The 14,414-nt window shown below is 63.3% G+C and overlaps 2 protein-coding genes across 2 annotated transcripts; one reads left to right on the top strand and one right to left on the bottom strand.

The window, feature by feature from the left end:
• Positions 1–486: 486 nt before the first annotated feature.
• PCOLCE (procollagen C-endopeptidase enhancer) lies at positions 487–5,422 on the top strand. Its single transcript, XM_083376409.1, has 9 exons — positions 487–707; positions 940–1,048; positions 1,125–1,386; positions 3,201–3,325; positions 3,458–3,594; positions 3,900–4,201; positions 4,426–4,497; positions 4,734–4,904; positions 5,105–5,422. Exons 1-9 carry the CDS (start codon positions 613–615, stop codon positions 5,260–5,262), a joined length of 1,431 nt encoding a protein of 476 aa, XP_083232535.1. The 5' UTR covers positions 487–612; the 3' UTR covers positions 5,263–5,422.
• Positions 5,423–7,693: 2,271 nt separating this feature from the next.
• On the bottom strand, positions 7,694–13,721 carry FBXO24 (F-box protein 24; the record flags this gene model as incomplete). The annotated part of the gene is made up of 11 exons (XM_083378740.1): positions 7,694–8,089; positions 8,198–8,368; positions 8,645–8,776; positions 9,329–9,450; positions 9,986–10,144; positions 10,433–10,694; positions 11,775–12,013; positions 12,227–12,413; positions 12,494–12,592; positions 12,854–12,991; positions 13,635–13,721. 11 exons carry the CDS (start codon positions 13,719–13,721, stop codon positions 7,694–7,696), a joined length of 1,992 nt encoding a protein of 663 aa, XP_083234866.1.
• Between the last annotated feature and the right edge of the window lie 693 nt (positions 13,722–14,414).

Raw genomic sequence — 14,414 nt, 5'->3', positions numbered from 1 at the left:
GACTAGTCCAGCCTGGGGAACGGGAGGGAAGACAAGGTGGGCTGCGCTTCAGCCCCGGGACGGGCGGCTGAACCCCCCCCCCCGCGACTCCAGCGGGCTGGCCTCTTCCCGGCGCCTTTCGATTGGCGGCCCCCCCTGCCCCGCCAGCCCCTCATCTCGCCTCCCGCGCCGCCCGCTCGGCAGGAGCTGCTCGCCACGTCACGTTCCGACGGGGGGGGGTCCCGCTCGGCTCAGCGCCAGGTGAGCTTGGGGGGAGGCGTGTTTTTCGCAGGACTCGGCTAAACGGGGGGGGGGCTGAAGGCCGTGGGAGGCCAGGGCCCCCGGGCGGAGAGGGCTGCCCCGCGGCGCTTGGGGCGGCCGGGCTGCTTGCTGGACGGCCTTCGGACCGCCAGGCCAGCGCCGAGGGCGCTCTGCACATGCTCGGCAGGGCCGCCAGCCTCATCCCCCTCCGCCTGCGGGGCCTTTCGGGGTCGGAGCTGCTGCTCCGCCCGGCCGCCCGCCCCCGCCCGGCCCCTCGCAGCCACGTCCCGCGGTCCCTCCCTCGGGCCGCCAGAAGCGCTCCCGCCCCGGCCCCGCAGCTGCTCCTCCAAGCGCCCGGACTCCTCCGCCGCGATGCCGCCCGTCCTCCCGGCGCTGCTGCTCCTCGCCCTGCTGCGGCTCAGCCGCGCCCAGAGCCCCACGGCCGCCCCCGCCGCCAACCAGACCAGGTAGGCCCCCGCGCGCCCCCCGCTCCCGCCGCGCCCCGCTCACCCGTCCCTCCGGCTTCCCTGGAAGGCCGCCCCGGGAGGCTTTCGGCGGGCGAGCCAAGCGGCGTTGCGGCGTGGCCCGACGGGGCGGCGTGGAAGGGTCTCCGCTGCCGGCCGGGAGCTCAGGCCGGGCTCGCCCAGAGCGGGAGGGGGGCGCCGGGGGTCCCCTCAACCTCCGCCCTCTCGCCGGCAGGCCCGTCTTCCTCTGCGGCGGCGACTACAACGCCAGCAACGGCTACCTGGCCAGCGAGAGCTTCCCGGAGCCCTACCCGCCGGGCAAGACCTGCAGCTGGACCATCACGGTAAGGCACACACACCCCCCGCCCCCGCCCCCGGCGTCTGCCGAGGAGAGCCAGTCTGACAGCCTCTGCCCTGCAGGTGCCCGAGGGGCAGGTGGTGATGCTCTCTTTCCGCGTCTTTGACCTGGAGCCGGACCCCAAGTGCCGCTACGACCGCCTGGAGGTCTTCAACGGGCACGCGGCCCTGGAGTCGCAGCGCCTGGGCCGCTTCTGCGGGACCTTCCGCCCGGGCGCCATCCTGGCCACCGGCAACCGGATGCTGCTGCAGATGGTCTCCGACGAAGGGACCGGCGGCCGGGGCTTCCTGGTCTGGTTCAGCGGGGGCCTCCCCCACGTGGACGGTAAGGGCCGCTCTCCCTGCTGGGGGGCCGCCCCACTGCCTCCCACCCGGAACCCTGCCTCCGCTGAGCCCCAGGCCGTGCTGGGGCGAACACCCACCACCCACCAGCCCCGACGGTCCCGCCAAGCCAAGGAAGGCCAGGCGGGGAGGGGGGCAACTGGGCTTCTGCAGGCAAGCAGATGCAGCCGGCCCTAGGAATGCCTGTGGCCGAGTCAGGGGAGGCCAGTTGGCTGCCCAGATGTTTCCCAGACAGGCTGGGAAGGAGACGGGGGGGGGGGGGTCGGGTGGAGCAAGAGCGGAGCTGGCCTTCCAGCCCAGTCGGGGGCACCTCTCTGGGCACCTCTCCGGCCGTGCCAAGGGAGGGGCATCTCCCAGCAAGGATGCTCCTGCCTTCTCCTCCTCCCCCGCTGCCGCTGCCAGGACCTTTTTCCGGGGTGCCCAAAGGGACGTCAGGAGTGGGCCGCCAACCACAGAGGCTCCTGGGCTTTTGGAGAGCCTTGCCCTGTTGGGATGGTGCGTACGGGAATCCCCGCCCCCTCCTGCCGCCTCTAAACCCTCTGAAGAGAAACCAGCACTCGGCTTGGCTTTGGGGGGGCATGGGGGGGGGGCACTGAGTGCTGCTGCTCCACTCTGCCAGAGTGTATCAGGAATGGGACGTCCGGCTGGGCTGTAAGGAAAAAAGCAGCAGCCCAGCTGATTAACCCCCCCGCCCCCCCCCCCAGTCCTCCTTCCAAGCATTCTTTGCCTCCCACACCCAGCTGGACAAGGCTAAACAGCTTCCCCACTTCCCCTTCCAGCCCTAACTGGTCATTAGCGAGAATCCTGTGGTCACCAAAATGAGTGTTTTGCTCTTCTGCTCCCCTCAGCGGCCCCTCTCTGCGCAGCACGCCCCCCCTCCCTCCCTCCCTCCCCCCTTCCAGCTGGCCGCCCACCCAGAGGCCCTCCTGAGACTTGAGCCAGCATTCTTGCGAGCGCCCCCCCTCTGGCGTCATGGTCTGTGGCCTGGGTCCCTCCCCCCCAAAAGTGGGCTGTCCCGGAGGGTTGGGTCGAGTGCCCAGATCACTCCCTCTGGTGTGGATTGGCACCCACGCAGGAATGCAGGCAAAATCAGTTTGACCTCGCTGGCTCTAGAACAGGAGTGTCCCACCCTGGCAACCTGCGGACTTGAACTCCCAGAATTTGGGAGGGGACAAATACATAAAGTCAAAGTTGCAAATGCTGGACACCCCCGTTCCAGGCAGAGAGAGACACTCTTGGCGGTTTGCATGTGGAGATGCGTCCGCTGGAATGCCTCAATGTCTCTGAATCTTACGAGCCCTGGATCCCTGTCCCTTGGCACACTTATGCACGCGTGTGGTTATACACGTGCCTGGCATAGTTTTATAGAACGTGAGAACGTCTTCCCTCAGTTGGGTCAGGCACTTGAATGGTTTGCCCTCCCTCTGGAGCCCCCCAAAAGGTGATTCTGCCTGGCCTGACGATGCAGCATCTGTGGTGCTAAATTCACCCCCAAATATTCAGTGTAGGTGCTGCCGACCCCAGAACAAAGGGGGGGTTTCTTGTGGCCCCTTTCCAAGGCTCTGCAAACCTGGAAGTCGGGTTCTTGCTCCACCAGCTGCATTAAACATGAGGAATCTCGGAGTCACTGTGAGAGGGCAGACATATAAATCTTCTAAATAAATAAATAAAAAGGAGAACTGCCAGTCCCTTGCTGCCCCACCGCACACCCCCCCAACAGCATCGCTTGCTGGAGAAGACCCTGCCACAGGCCTGGGGGCTCCTCCTTCTCACTAGCCCCCCTTTCCTGTCTTGCAGAAAACCAGTTCTGTGGGGGGAAGTTTGAGAAAGCACAAGGCTCTCTCAAAACCCCCAACTGGCCCGACAGCGACTACCCGCCTGGCATCAGCTGCTCCTGGCACATCGTTGCCCCCCAGGACCAGGTAAAGTGGCAGGAGGCTCCCTGGCCCTTCCCTCCGCCGCAGGCAGAGAGCTGCCAGCCCTCCGCCCCCATCCCTAAGGCTGAGGGCTAAAGCCAAGGAGCGTGAGGATGACCCCTCAGATCTCCGGCCCAGGTGATCGTCCTGACTTTCGGGAAGTTTGATGTGGAGTTTGACACCTACTGCCGATACGACTATGTGGCCGTCTTCAACGGCAGGGAGCAAGACGACTCGCGCCGCGTTGGCAAATTCTGCGGAGACAAGTCCCCCAGGTAGGCCCTGCCCAGGCTTCCAGGGTTAAAAGTGATGCCTCTGGCCTGAAACATTTCTGGAATTTCAGCCAACAAATTCCGTGTTGTACTCACACGTGTGTCAGGAAAACGTGGCGACTCTGTCGTCCTGCTCGTCGGAGCTGGAGATCCCCCCTTTTTCGCCAGCTTAAGGGGCCTTCTCATAAATGGGTCCTTTTTGGCCCCCGGGATGCCCTCGCCAAAAGGACCCCACGCACGGAGCCCAGTTCAGACTGGCAGGGCAGGTGGGTGCTTCCTCCCTGCCTTCCTCCCAATCTCTCCTGCAGCCTGATCCGCTCGGATGGCCCTGAGCTCCTGGTCCAGTTCGTCTCGGATCTCAGCGTCACGGCCGATGGGTTTTCTGCTTCGTACGTGATGAAGAGTCGCGATGAACTGGTGGACACCACCAGGGCCCAGCCTGTGATCCCCATATTCCCAGGCTCCAAGCCCACACAGGCCAGCAGGAAGCCGGCCCCCGCGAAGCCCAAACCTGCCAGCAAGCCTGCAGGCCCGCCTAAGCCAGCTCCGCGCCCCAAACCAACAGCCCAGGCCCCTCCTGACGCTGCGGGTCCCACATCTCCCGCCGCAGGTAAGAGCCCTGGAGAGCAGGGGGCTGTTTTGCTCCCAGCCTGGCCCGCATTCTGAGCCCAGGAGGGGCACGTGGGAGGCGCAGGTGCTGAAGCCGGTCTGGACCAGGGAATTCGAGAAGAGCCGGAACATGTGCAGAGTGCCAGCCTTCTAAACGGTGAAGCCGTGCAGAGCCAAAGAGGGTCACTGGCCTTTTCTGTCTGCTCCTCTCCCGTCTCCCTCCAGGCCAGGTCACCTGCCCACAACGCTGCAAGCGGACGGGGACTCTGCAGAGCAACTTCTGCACCAGTGATTTTGGTGAGTGCCCTACGGTCGCCTTCGCAGTGCAGGGAGACCTGCCTGCCTTCCATCTCCCAACCTTGCCGGTACCAGGAGCCGCTGCACAGTAGCCCCCAATGGTGGGAGCCAAGTCATCCCAGAATCGGAGGGGAACCCCAAAGTCCCCGATCTCTGCTGCGTGGCCCCTCCTGTCCCCAGGCGGGGGCCACCTTCACTGCCAGCCTCTCACCCTCTCCTGAACGTCCCCCTGGCAGTGATCACCGGCACCGTCAAAGCACTCCTGCGAAGAGAGGGGAACCAGCTGACGGCCACCATCGCGCTCAGCCAGGCCTACAAGTTGGGGCTCTTGAGCCTCCCTCCGGAAGGAAGCGAAGCCACCCTGCGCCTGGATGTGCCCTGCAGACAGTGCCCCATTCTCAAGAAAGGTGAGAAGGCCACTTCCTGAGAGCCTTCTGCTCACAAGCGGCCCCTTCACACTCCGCACAACCACACAACATTCACGTGTGGCAGAAGTGCCCGAAATCCCGGCTGCCTTCCCCTGCTCTCTCCTCGCCAGCAGGAAATTTGGCCCGGGAGCCAGGCCGCCGCCTTCTCTGCCTCCAGCTCATCCCTCTTTCCTCCGCAGGCGGCAACTACGTCTTCATGGGCCAGGCAGAGGCCGACGGAACCGGGCAGCTACCCCCCACCAGCTTCGTGGTGCCCTTCCGGCCGCAGCAGCAGCAGATTCTCACCAACCTCAGCAAGCGCCCCTGTGCCGCCCGGGCGAGGAGGAACCGCCGCTGAGGAGCCCCCCTCTGCTCCTTGGCTCTAGGGAAGCGCCAGGAGCAGCAGCCCCACATAACCGATGAACGGGCAGGGAGGCAGTTCACGGACTCCAGGGTGGGGAAGGGCGCCTCTCCTTCCAGATTGTTCACACCCACACCGCGGCCTTAAAGGTATTTTTACACACACATGGCAGCCTTTGTTGTTCACCAACTTGCCTCCCTCGTAGCCCCCCCCCGCCCCCCGCCATTATGGATGCAGCCCCCACCAGGGAGATAGATGCCTATTGCTTAGTTGCAGCGGTGTGTGCTTGTGTCTGTGTGCCTGGAAAAGCCAGGTGGGAAAAAGTTGGTTCTGGCTGCCCTCCCCCCTCCCCAACTTGCTACTCCAGTTCCCAAACATGTTTCTGAGCTCTGGGATCTTGGCCCAGGGATGGCCATCGAACTGGCCCAGGGGCCGGCCCCTCTGCCCGCCGGCCAGCCTCTTCCACATCAGCCGGGGTGGAGGCCGGGTCCCGTTTCTCCTGCAGCGGCCTGGGTGGGAGCCCAGGGCTTTGCCCCACAGGCTTCTGCTGCCTGCTCTTTTGGCAGGTGGGGGCTCCCCCAGCCCGACCCCCAAGAGCAGCTCCCCAAAGGGCTCCTCTTCGGCTTTGGTCCCGGGGTGGGGGGTTCGGTGGGGCCAGGCTGCAGGAGCGGGGGGGGGGGAGGCAGCCTGAGCCTCTTCCTCCCCCTCTGCTTTGGCCCACCGCTGCACTTGGGCTGCTGCCCTCTGCCCTGGGCAGGTGACTGACAAAGTGCTGCTTTAGAGAGGCAAGAGATGCCCCCCCCCCGCCCCAAAGGCCCGGGCCAAGACCTGGAGGCCCAGAGGCTGCCCGCTTCTCCCCTCCCTCCCCTCTGAGGCCCGGAGAGCGGGGCCTGAGCGCCCCCTGGTGGCGCATGTGGGGCTGGGGAGAGCCCAGCTGTCCCGAAGTCACCCTGCCAGGCCTCCAGCCAGGGGGAGAGGGGGGAGGGGGGGAGGAGAGCGGAGGGCTCCCAACAATCCAGGGCGGGAGGGGGGCTTTCTGAAAACGGGCGCTGGAAGGTCACCTTGGGGCAGAGAGAACTGGGCTCCTAGGCAGCAGCAGCAGCAGCAGCCTTTATTTTAATTTAATATCCCAATTTTGAGGCTGCCTGACTCTGCAACGACTCTGGGCAGTTTACAGAAAAACAAAATTAAAACTACCACACGAAGACCAACCCCTAAGAGAGAGAGACAACACCGGGGCTGCTGCTCCCCCTGGCTGCAGCTCACTTCCCAGCTGGCCTTGGCTCTCCCGAAATAGGTCAGTTGCTGTCTGTCGTGCACCAACCCGGGGTGTGGGTGGGTGTGCGTGTGTGTGTGTGTGGTTGCTTAGTTTTTTTCAGAGGGGGGAGGAGTAAAAATAGCTCCGCAGTGGAAAGGCTGCCTTTTGCTTGTCCAATGGCTCTTTCCAAAGGGGGGGGGCTCTGAAAAGAGCTCCTTTCCCACATCCTGCTCCCGGCTGCCCCCTACCGTGGAGGGGGCTCAACAACACCCTTCATGCAGCATGGGGGGGGGCAGTTGTACACAGCTGACCTGTAGGGAACTGGCAGCAGCTGTGGGGCTGGAGCTGGGCTCTCCCCCAGGGCAAAGAGGTCTACCCTTGCAAGGGGCCTGGGAGGGCTCCTCCCCCGGAGGCAGAGCAGGTGTCAAAGGGGGGCTGTCTCAGGCCGAACCCCAATGCTATCCCAGGTTTGCTGCCTCACAAGCTGGCAGACTCCGGTCGAACCCTCCAGCGCCTTCATGCAGCCCAGCTGGGCTTCCGTCCCGGCTCCTGATGGCGTTGCCCACCCACATTATCTTCCTGCCCTGGGGAGCCCCGGACAGCTGCGTGACAGAAACTGCCACCCTTGGACCGATCGTGGGCAGCCTCTGCCTGGCTCTGCGGCCTCCAGTTTTGGCACGGCCAACCGGGGAGACCTTTTCAGAAGGGGGCTAGCCGACCGTGCCCACCTCCCTCCAGGGGCACAGGGAGCTTTGCCTTCCCAGGGCAGGGCGGCACTGGGCAGCCGCGGACGGGCCCAAGGGACCCCGGAGGAGGGGGGGAGGCGTTGCTGGGGTTTGTGTTCCCTCAGGCTGAAGCCGGGAGTGTCTTACAGAGGCCAAGGCCCCCCCCAGGTGTGGTTCTGCCTCATGGTCCACACACAGGGTGGCGGGGGGGCAGTTCCAGCTCTTTTGACCAGTGGCCACACGTTTTATATTTTTCCTTTAGACCTTTGGTCCTCAAGAGCATCCGGTCACTCACCTTTTCCCTTCTGCCCCCCCTTAAAGACCCGGTCCAGACTCTCGTCCTCCCCCTCCCCCCCCCCGCCTGGCTCAGCAGAGGCTGTGCTGGTCTGTGCTTGTGGTTTATTTATTCCCCATGGTTCAGGGCGAAGTCTTCTCTATCTGTCAATCATGATCCTTCATGCGTGTAAGGGAAGGGTATCTGGGGAGGGAGGAAAGGGGCCAGGGGGAGCCGCGGCTGGACGGGGGGCGCTTCCCGCAGCTCGGCTGCCCTCTGGATCATGTCCAGAGCCTCCCAGAAGAAGTCTTTCTGGAAGGTCATGAGGGGCATGCTGCCCACCGCCTCCTTCATTTTGGCCATGCGCCCCTCCAGCGTGGGGCACTTGTGCAGCTGGCTAAGGTACTCCTCGCAGGTCCGAGCGGCCAGGGCCTCCGAGTCGCTGGGGGCCACGCCGGCCTTGCTGGCCGGCAGCTCCCGGTAGGCAGGCACCTCCTCGATGTCGTGGCTGGACAGCATGTAGAGGCACTCCCGGGTGGAGCAGATGCGGCGGGCACACGGCGGCACCTGTGCGGGCGCAGGGGGGGTCAGGAAGGCCCGGGGAAAGAGGCCGCCAGCCGAGGCCAAGCGGGGAGCGTCTCCTGGAGGCCGAGCCCGCCTCCCAGCCCCTCTCACCTTGATCTGCAGCCGGACAAAGGAGGCGTTGCCCTTGGGCCAGCCGGGCAGGCGCCCCCCTGCTCCACAGCCGCAGCCCATCAGGTCCTTGCTGAAGTCCCCGCTCTGGCTCAGCACCAGCGTGTGGTTCAGGCCACACCACAGGTCGATGGGCCACTTCAGGTAGTGCACCTGGGGGGGAGGGGGAGGAGAGCCGGCATTGGAGCAGTGCCCCCCCCAACACACACAGAGAGATGAAATGCACTTCCTACTCCAGGCGCAAAGACGACCCAAGAAAAGCTCTGACATCGCACAGCCGCGGGGGGGGGAATGGGGGGGACTGTTGGCCAGACAACCCTGGAGACGCCCAAACCCAACAAGAGCCACAAGGATGCAGCCTGGGAGAGAAGCCTGGGGGATGAGACCGAGACCCCCCGGGAAAACGGGAGGGGGCCGGTCAAAGTCTACCTGGGCAGGCTCCCCGCGGTCTATCTTGTCCCCCGTGCCCAGCTGACCGTAGCGGTTATTTCCCTGCATGAAAATCCGTCCAAATTCATCAACCAGACCCAGGTGGTTGTAACCCAGGGCGCAGCTGAGCACCTGCGGAGAGAAGCAGCCGGCTGAGGAAGCCTGAGTCGGACTGGGGGGGGGCGCAAACGGCAGGAAAGGCAGCCTTGGGGGAGGGCAGTAGGGAAGGGCAGAAAGGTCCCAGGAGGCTGCCCAGGCTGAGCACCTTGGCTCAACTGCTAGAAGGATGCCTCTGAGCATGTGCAGCTCTTTTCCCCAGGAGCTGCAAGTAGGGATGGAGGGGGGGTGGGGGGTGGGTGACCAGCTTAATTTTCAGGTCACATCCTTAAAAGAGCTGGTCTGGGGCTGAACTGTCCTGATTCCCCTTGGGAATTGTTGCCTCACTAAGAAACCAGTGAAACCACCCCCCCACCCCACCCCCCGGACCCAGAAAGGGGAGGGCCCAGGGGCCCCGCAGGGAAGGGAAGGGAGGGGAGGACGAGAACACCTGGGCCTTTTCCTCGCTTCCTCCCCCCCCAATCCAGAATCTGCCCGCCTCCTGCCGATTTCACTGCAGCTCCTTTTGTGTGCCAGCCAAGCTCCGGCTGTGGTGCCAGGCGAGGCAGCCTTCCGCCTGCGTGTTACCTTGGCTGGGAGGGAGAGGGCCAGGGGCATCTGCTGGTCAAGAGGGTCGAAGGCATGCAGGGTGCCGAAGAGATCGCGGTAAACGCCAGGCGAGTGGACCTCAAAGTAGACGGTGCCCTCGTCTGGGGTGGGGAGAGAGGCCCACGGTTGGCCCAGGCCCAGCGCCAGAGAGAAGCGGACTCCGCCCGTCTGCCCCGTGGCTTCTCTTTCCCCTCTGCCTGGGCCCGATGCTCTGGCCAGGCCTTGATTTGGAGGGCTGGCTCTTCCCCTCCTCGGCCTCCACCGCTTGCTTCCAGGCCCCCCCCCCGTTTCCAGCCCTCCTTTCCCCTCCACAGGAGCCGCCCCCTTCCCAGGCCATGCCAGCTGCTTCTCATCGCCCACCTCAGCCTAAGATGACTGGGGGGGCCTCTCGGTCGGGGCCCCTTGCACCCGGATGCTGTACAGCCCCCGGATTCCTGTCAATGCTGCAATTTATTTTTAAAAGGCCCGGATAGGGCTACCGTCCTCATACAACCATCCCAGGCAGCTCAGGACAACTGAGAAAACCCGATTAAAAGAACAGACATCCCACTGGCCAGAGCGGTCAGGCCCTGCCAGGGCCCGCCCGTGAGGCCTCCGGCGGAAGGCCTGCCGAGGCGGCCGCTCTCTGGCCGTTACCTGTGAGGTAGACGGCGCTGCTCTGGTTCGAGTGCATGTGGCGGACGGAGAGGTGCGGGAGGCACTTGGAGACTTTGCGGAGTGCCAGCTGCACCTTGTAGGAGCGGGGCTGGTCCAGCTGCGTCTCGTTCACCACCAAGCTGTAGATTTTTCCTTCCTCTGCCAGGAAAAGAATTCCGCCCTGGCCGGTGATGGCCGGGAAAAGCCTTCCGCTGCCCCCTCACATGCGAGGAGGGGAGGCCGGCCTTCGTGCCCGGGCGGCTTTGGGCCGGCCCCTCGTCTCAGCCCAAGGTGCCGGGGTCGGGGGACGAGCCAGTTGCTCAGTTCCTTTTGCAACCAAACAGACTTGGCGCTTGTGGGAAAGCGGCCGAATCTGCCCCGTTGTGCTCCGGGGAGGACCCCCCCTTGAGCGCCTGGCCCCCCCCAGCCCCCGCTCCTCCTCCTCACCTGTCAGGAGCAGCAGGGACCTCTCGGTCTCTTGCCCCACCAGCACGATCTGCCTGAACCTCAGGGCGAAATGGAAGGTCATCTTGAACACCTGCTGCCCACTGGATTGCCGGTACACCTCCACACAGTCGCAGAGGCGGCGGCTGGTGGCCGGCCCAGGGCCCTCGCTGCGCCCCGAGGCGGGGCTGGACGGCTGCTCCCAGGTGGCCAGGACGTACAGGTACTTGCGGTACACGGTGTCGTTCCGGGGGTCTGTGGCGAACTACAAGGTGAGGACAGGAAGAGGCACCCACCTCAGGAGGCTGCGAAGCCCCGGGGGCCCAAACGGAAAAGAGGCCGCCTGCAACCAGGGGGGCACCCCCTATCTCTCCCCCCCCAGGGCTGCCTGCTCTTTTTGGAATAGGTCTTCCAGGCAGGCAGGGATCAAGGAGTTGGCAGTCAAGTCCCCCGCCCCCCCCCCGGGAACTGTCCAGAGGCCGACTGCCAGAGGGGGCCTGTCGGCCCTTCAGAAAAGCCGCTGCTCTCCGTTCCTCCTCGGACCGTGCGGAGGGTGGCAGGGAGAGGACGAGGGGCAGAGGTGGGAGCAGCTGCCTTCATTTCTGAATCCTTATTCCGAACAGGTCCTCGTGTCTGGTCTCCAGGGGCTGGAGCCAGCAAGAGCCTGGCAAGGCTGGCTTGAGTGGCACGCAGTGAATCTGTTGCCGAACTTTGCGCAAAGGCCATCTCCTTTCCCATTTTAAGGGCACCAGACACGGAGAGGCTGTGCAAACAAGGCACGATGCCAGGCTGGTTGAGAAACGCCGCCGGAGGGAAAGGAGGCGGCTTTGTGGGGAGACTGGCGGTGAAAAGGACCTGAGGGGAGGGAGACTTGGGAGTGATGACCGGATGTTAGACAGAAAGCCCTCAGCGTGGGACGCCCCCTTGCGAGAGGGGGGGTCTCATGCCTGAGAATGGGGTCCGCGTCCTCTCTTGGCATTAGACACAAGTAGCTCTGGAAAGGGAGAGGCCACGGAAGGAGCCCGCTCTCGTCTTCAGAGCCCTCAGGTGTTCTGGAGCAGAAAGGGGGGGTGGGGGGTCTTGGTTTGCAGTGAGCCAACTCCTTAAGCTGACATTTTCCCCTTTTCTAGCCACAACCTCGCTGTTCTTGGTTCAGGAGAAACCAAGAAACCGCGAAGGAGGCGGGAGGCACTGGGGATTCCCGATTTCAAAAGGCCGGCTTGGGTCCCCTCCCACCAGGACTGCACTTCCCCTGCGCCTGGCAGGCCAAGGCACGTCTAAAGGATTCTGCTCCCCTGCCATCTGGGAAGGAGCAGGCCGGCCTTTGGCCTCAAGAGGCACCTACGTCCTTAGCGCTGCGGCACAGCACCATGTAGCGGCAGGCCCGGCGCCACTGGACGTGGCCCATGGTGGAGGAGACCAGGGCATTCTTGAGGAAGAAGAGGGTGCCATTGTAGTCCAGGATGAAGACGTGGTCCTTGGTGGGCAAGAACTTCCGGTAGCCGTGCGAGAGCAGAGGGGCCACCGTCTTGCTGACGAAATGCCGCCGGCCGCTGAACATCTGGAAGTACAAGCCCTTGGTGTCTGTGGGACAGAGAGGCCAGAGGGCAGGGAAATTGGGGCTGTCTGGAGGAGCTGACTCAGCAAAGCTTCCCCTCCCAGGTGGGGCTGGGGGAGAGGCCCCCCGTCACATCCGAGGCCATCCCGGCCATCGTCCACTTCCCGTCCTGCGTGCAGCCCTCTCGCTCCTCCCTCTCCCCCTTCCCCGCCCTCCACTTCACACCAGGCTGTACTGACAGTTGAGGATGGCCAGTCTCTTCCAGGGCTGGCTGCCCCCCGAATTCTCATCCCGCAGCCGAGGGGACAGGCGGCGGCAGATCCGCTTCCAGACTCCCTCGCTGTCGCAGACTTCGTAGAAATACCGGCAGGTCTGGCCGAGAGCCACCAGGTCCCTTACTGGCAGGAAGGAGATGATGTAGTACAACTGAAAGAGGAGTGGGGATCGGTCAGGAGGCACCCCCGGCCAACGCTCTGCATCCCCTTCTCCTGCCCGGGTTCACCCACCAGCTCAGGAGGGAAGAGCTGGAGAGAGGCAGATTCTCCTCTGGTGATCTTGTCCTCCGTGGCCTCGGTGGATGAACTGCGCCGCTTCTTCTTAGGCAGCTGTAGGCGGAAGAGAGGAGCTGTCCGTCAGCCACCTTAATCCTGGGTCTCCCCAGCTTCCTCTGAAGCGGCCTGGGCAGCTGCCCGACAGCCAGCTCGGCAGGCAGAGATCTTTCCTGCCGGCAGCCTGCGCCCTGCTTGGTGGACTGGTGCCTGACAGACCCTGGCGAAAAGCCAAAGAAGAAACGAGAAGCCTCCGCCTCATTCCTGATACTTCTGAAACTGCGAGGCGAGGCTCCCCATCTCCGACCTCGCCCGAACCTCGGATTCCCCAGGTTTCTTCGTGGAAGCCACCATCAGCAAGTAAGCCGGCGGGGACCCTGGCTTCTTGGCCAGACGAAGGGAAGGGGAATGCAAAGTTCCGGGTGCACTTCCTAAAATGGGCAGCAGGTGGCAGGACTGACCAGGGAAAGAGCGAGCGCCTTAATTTCTGAGGGAAAAAGCCCCCCCCCATTGGCCCGCCTGGTGGGGCTGCAGTTCAACTTCACTGTGGCCGATTCACACGACTTTTTTTTTGCACGCTCAGGACAAGTTTACCCTTTTATTTTTTGTAGTTGCTCTGTTGTACTGTTTACTTGGGTGTAAAAACGTTTTGAAATAAGGTCAGTTGAATCTGCCAAACCCCACAGGAGTCTGCTTTTCAAGGTTTTTGCAAAAGACTGTGAGTCACAGAGGTCTGACTGACTCGTTCCCATTAAAGGCAACGACATTTGCAATAAAAGTCCATTTCTATGGAATTATCCAGCTTTAAAGGAAGGTGCGTAATGCTTGCAAACTGATTTGCATTATGCAAAGGAGGAGGGGAGAAGTGGAAATTTTCCAGGCCAGGCCAGGCTGAGAGAGAGAGAGAGAGAGACAGAGAGAGACAGAGAGAGAGAGAGAGAGAGAGAGAGAGAGAGAGAGAGAGAGAGAGAGAGAGAGAGAGAGAGAGACTCTCCCTTCTTCAGCATCTTCCTGCTGCCCACCCCCTTCCCTCCCCCCCTCCTCATACTTCTCCTCCTCCTCCTCCTCCTCCAGGCCCCCCTGGAGTCAAAATGCTCACTCCAAGCGGCTCTTCAGTGCTAGAGAGCAGGGAGAAGCGGGGCGGCCTTCTCCTCCTGAGTTTCCGGGCGATGCGCCTGTCGCTCATGTCTGCCCACCCAGCCGTGGACGGTGCGGTGGGGCTGAGCTCTCAGACCCACCCTTGCTGCTGCTGTGCCCAGCATGGCCAAGGCTTTTGAACGCCTCTGCCCACCAAGCCTATCACCCCGGGGGACACAGCGCTATGTGATAATGGCCGTCTTGATGGCTTCACAGAGACTGGGTTTCCCCGGGTAACTGGGGCACTGTGACATCAGCGCCCCTCCGGGGGACCTGCTTTGTGACCTGGACGCAAGAGATGCTTCTAGCCTCCGGGCCAAAGGTTAGCCCGAGGGGCAGGGGTCCCACAAAGGGGGGCTCTGGCGGTTCCCGAGCCGGGTTTCTTCCAAACTGCTGCCTACAGGCGTGGAGGGGCCTTGAGATCACCCTCCCGGCTTCCCTTGTGAAGAGCTCCTGACCCAGCGGCTCCTGCCCTGCCTTTGGGGTTGTCCTGAAACCTGAAGGGCGGCTGGCGGAAAGGAAAAAAGTTTGTCTGTTTTTCTCTTCGCTGCAGCCTGCAGTCTTGGGGAGGGCTTAGCTTAGTTCCTCTAAGTTCTCAGGAGGTCATTGTGGGGGTGGGGGGGGGGTGGGGTGTAGAGGGAATTAAGTGGTTGGGAAGGTTGTTTTTTAAGGCTTACCAAATGTACTGGAAACACTGTGGAAAGATTTGCACTTGTCGAAACAACACCAAAGGTGATCGGCG

Source organism: Vipera ursinii (assembly GCF_947247035.1).
Source record: "Vipera ursinii genome assembly, chromosome: Z".
Taxonomy (NCBI): Eukaryota; Metazoa; Chordata; class Lepidosauria; order Squamata; family Viperidae; genus Vipera; species Vipera ursinii.
Note: the sequence above shows the minus strand (reverse complement) of the source record. Positions and strands in the feature narration are given on the sequence as shown.

What these genes read in the sequence shown, in the direction of transcription:
- PCOLCE (XM_083376409.1), top strand. Translation starts at nt 613, where the DNA reads ATGCCGCCCGTCCTCCCGGCGCTGCTGCTCCTCGCCCTGCTGCGGCTC. An exon ending in CCTGCAGCTGGACCATCACG is followed by an intron (nt 1,049 to 1,124) that starts GTAAGGCACACA and finishes TCTGCCCTGCAG; the next exon opens with GTGCCCGAGGGGCAGGTGGT. An exon ending in TCGTTGCCCCCCAGGACCAG is followed by an intron (nt 3,326 to 3,457) that starts GTAAAGTGGCAG and finishes TCTCCGGCCCAG; the next exon opens with GTGATCGTCCTGACTTTCGG.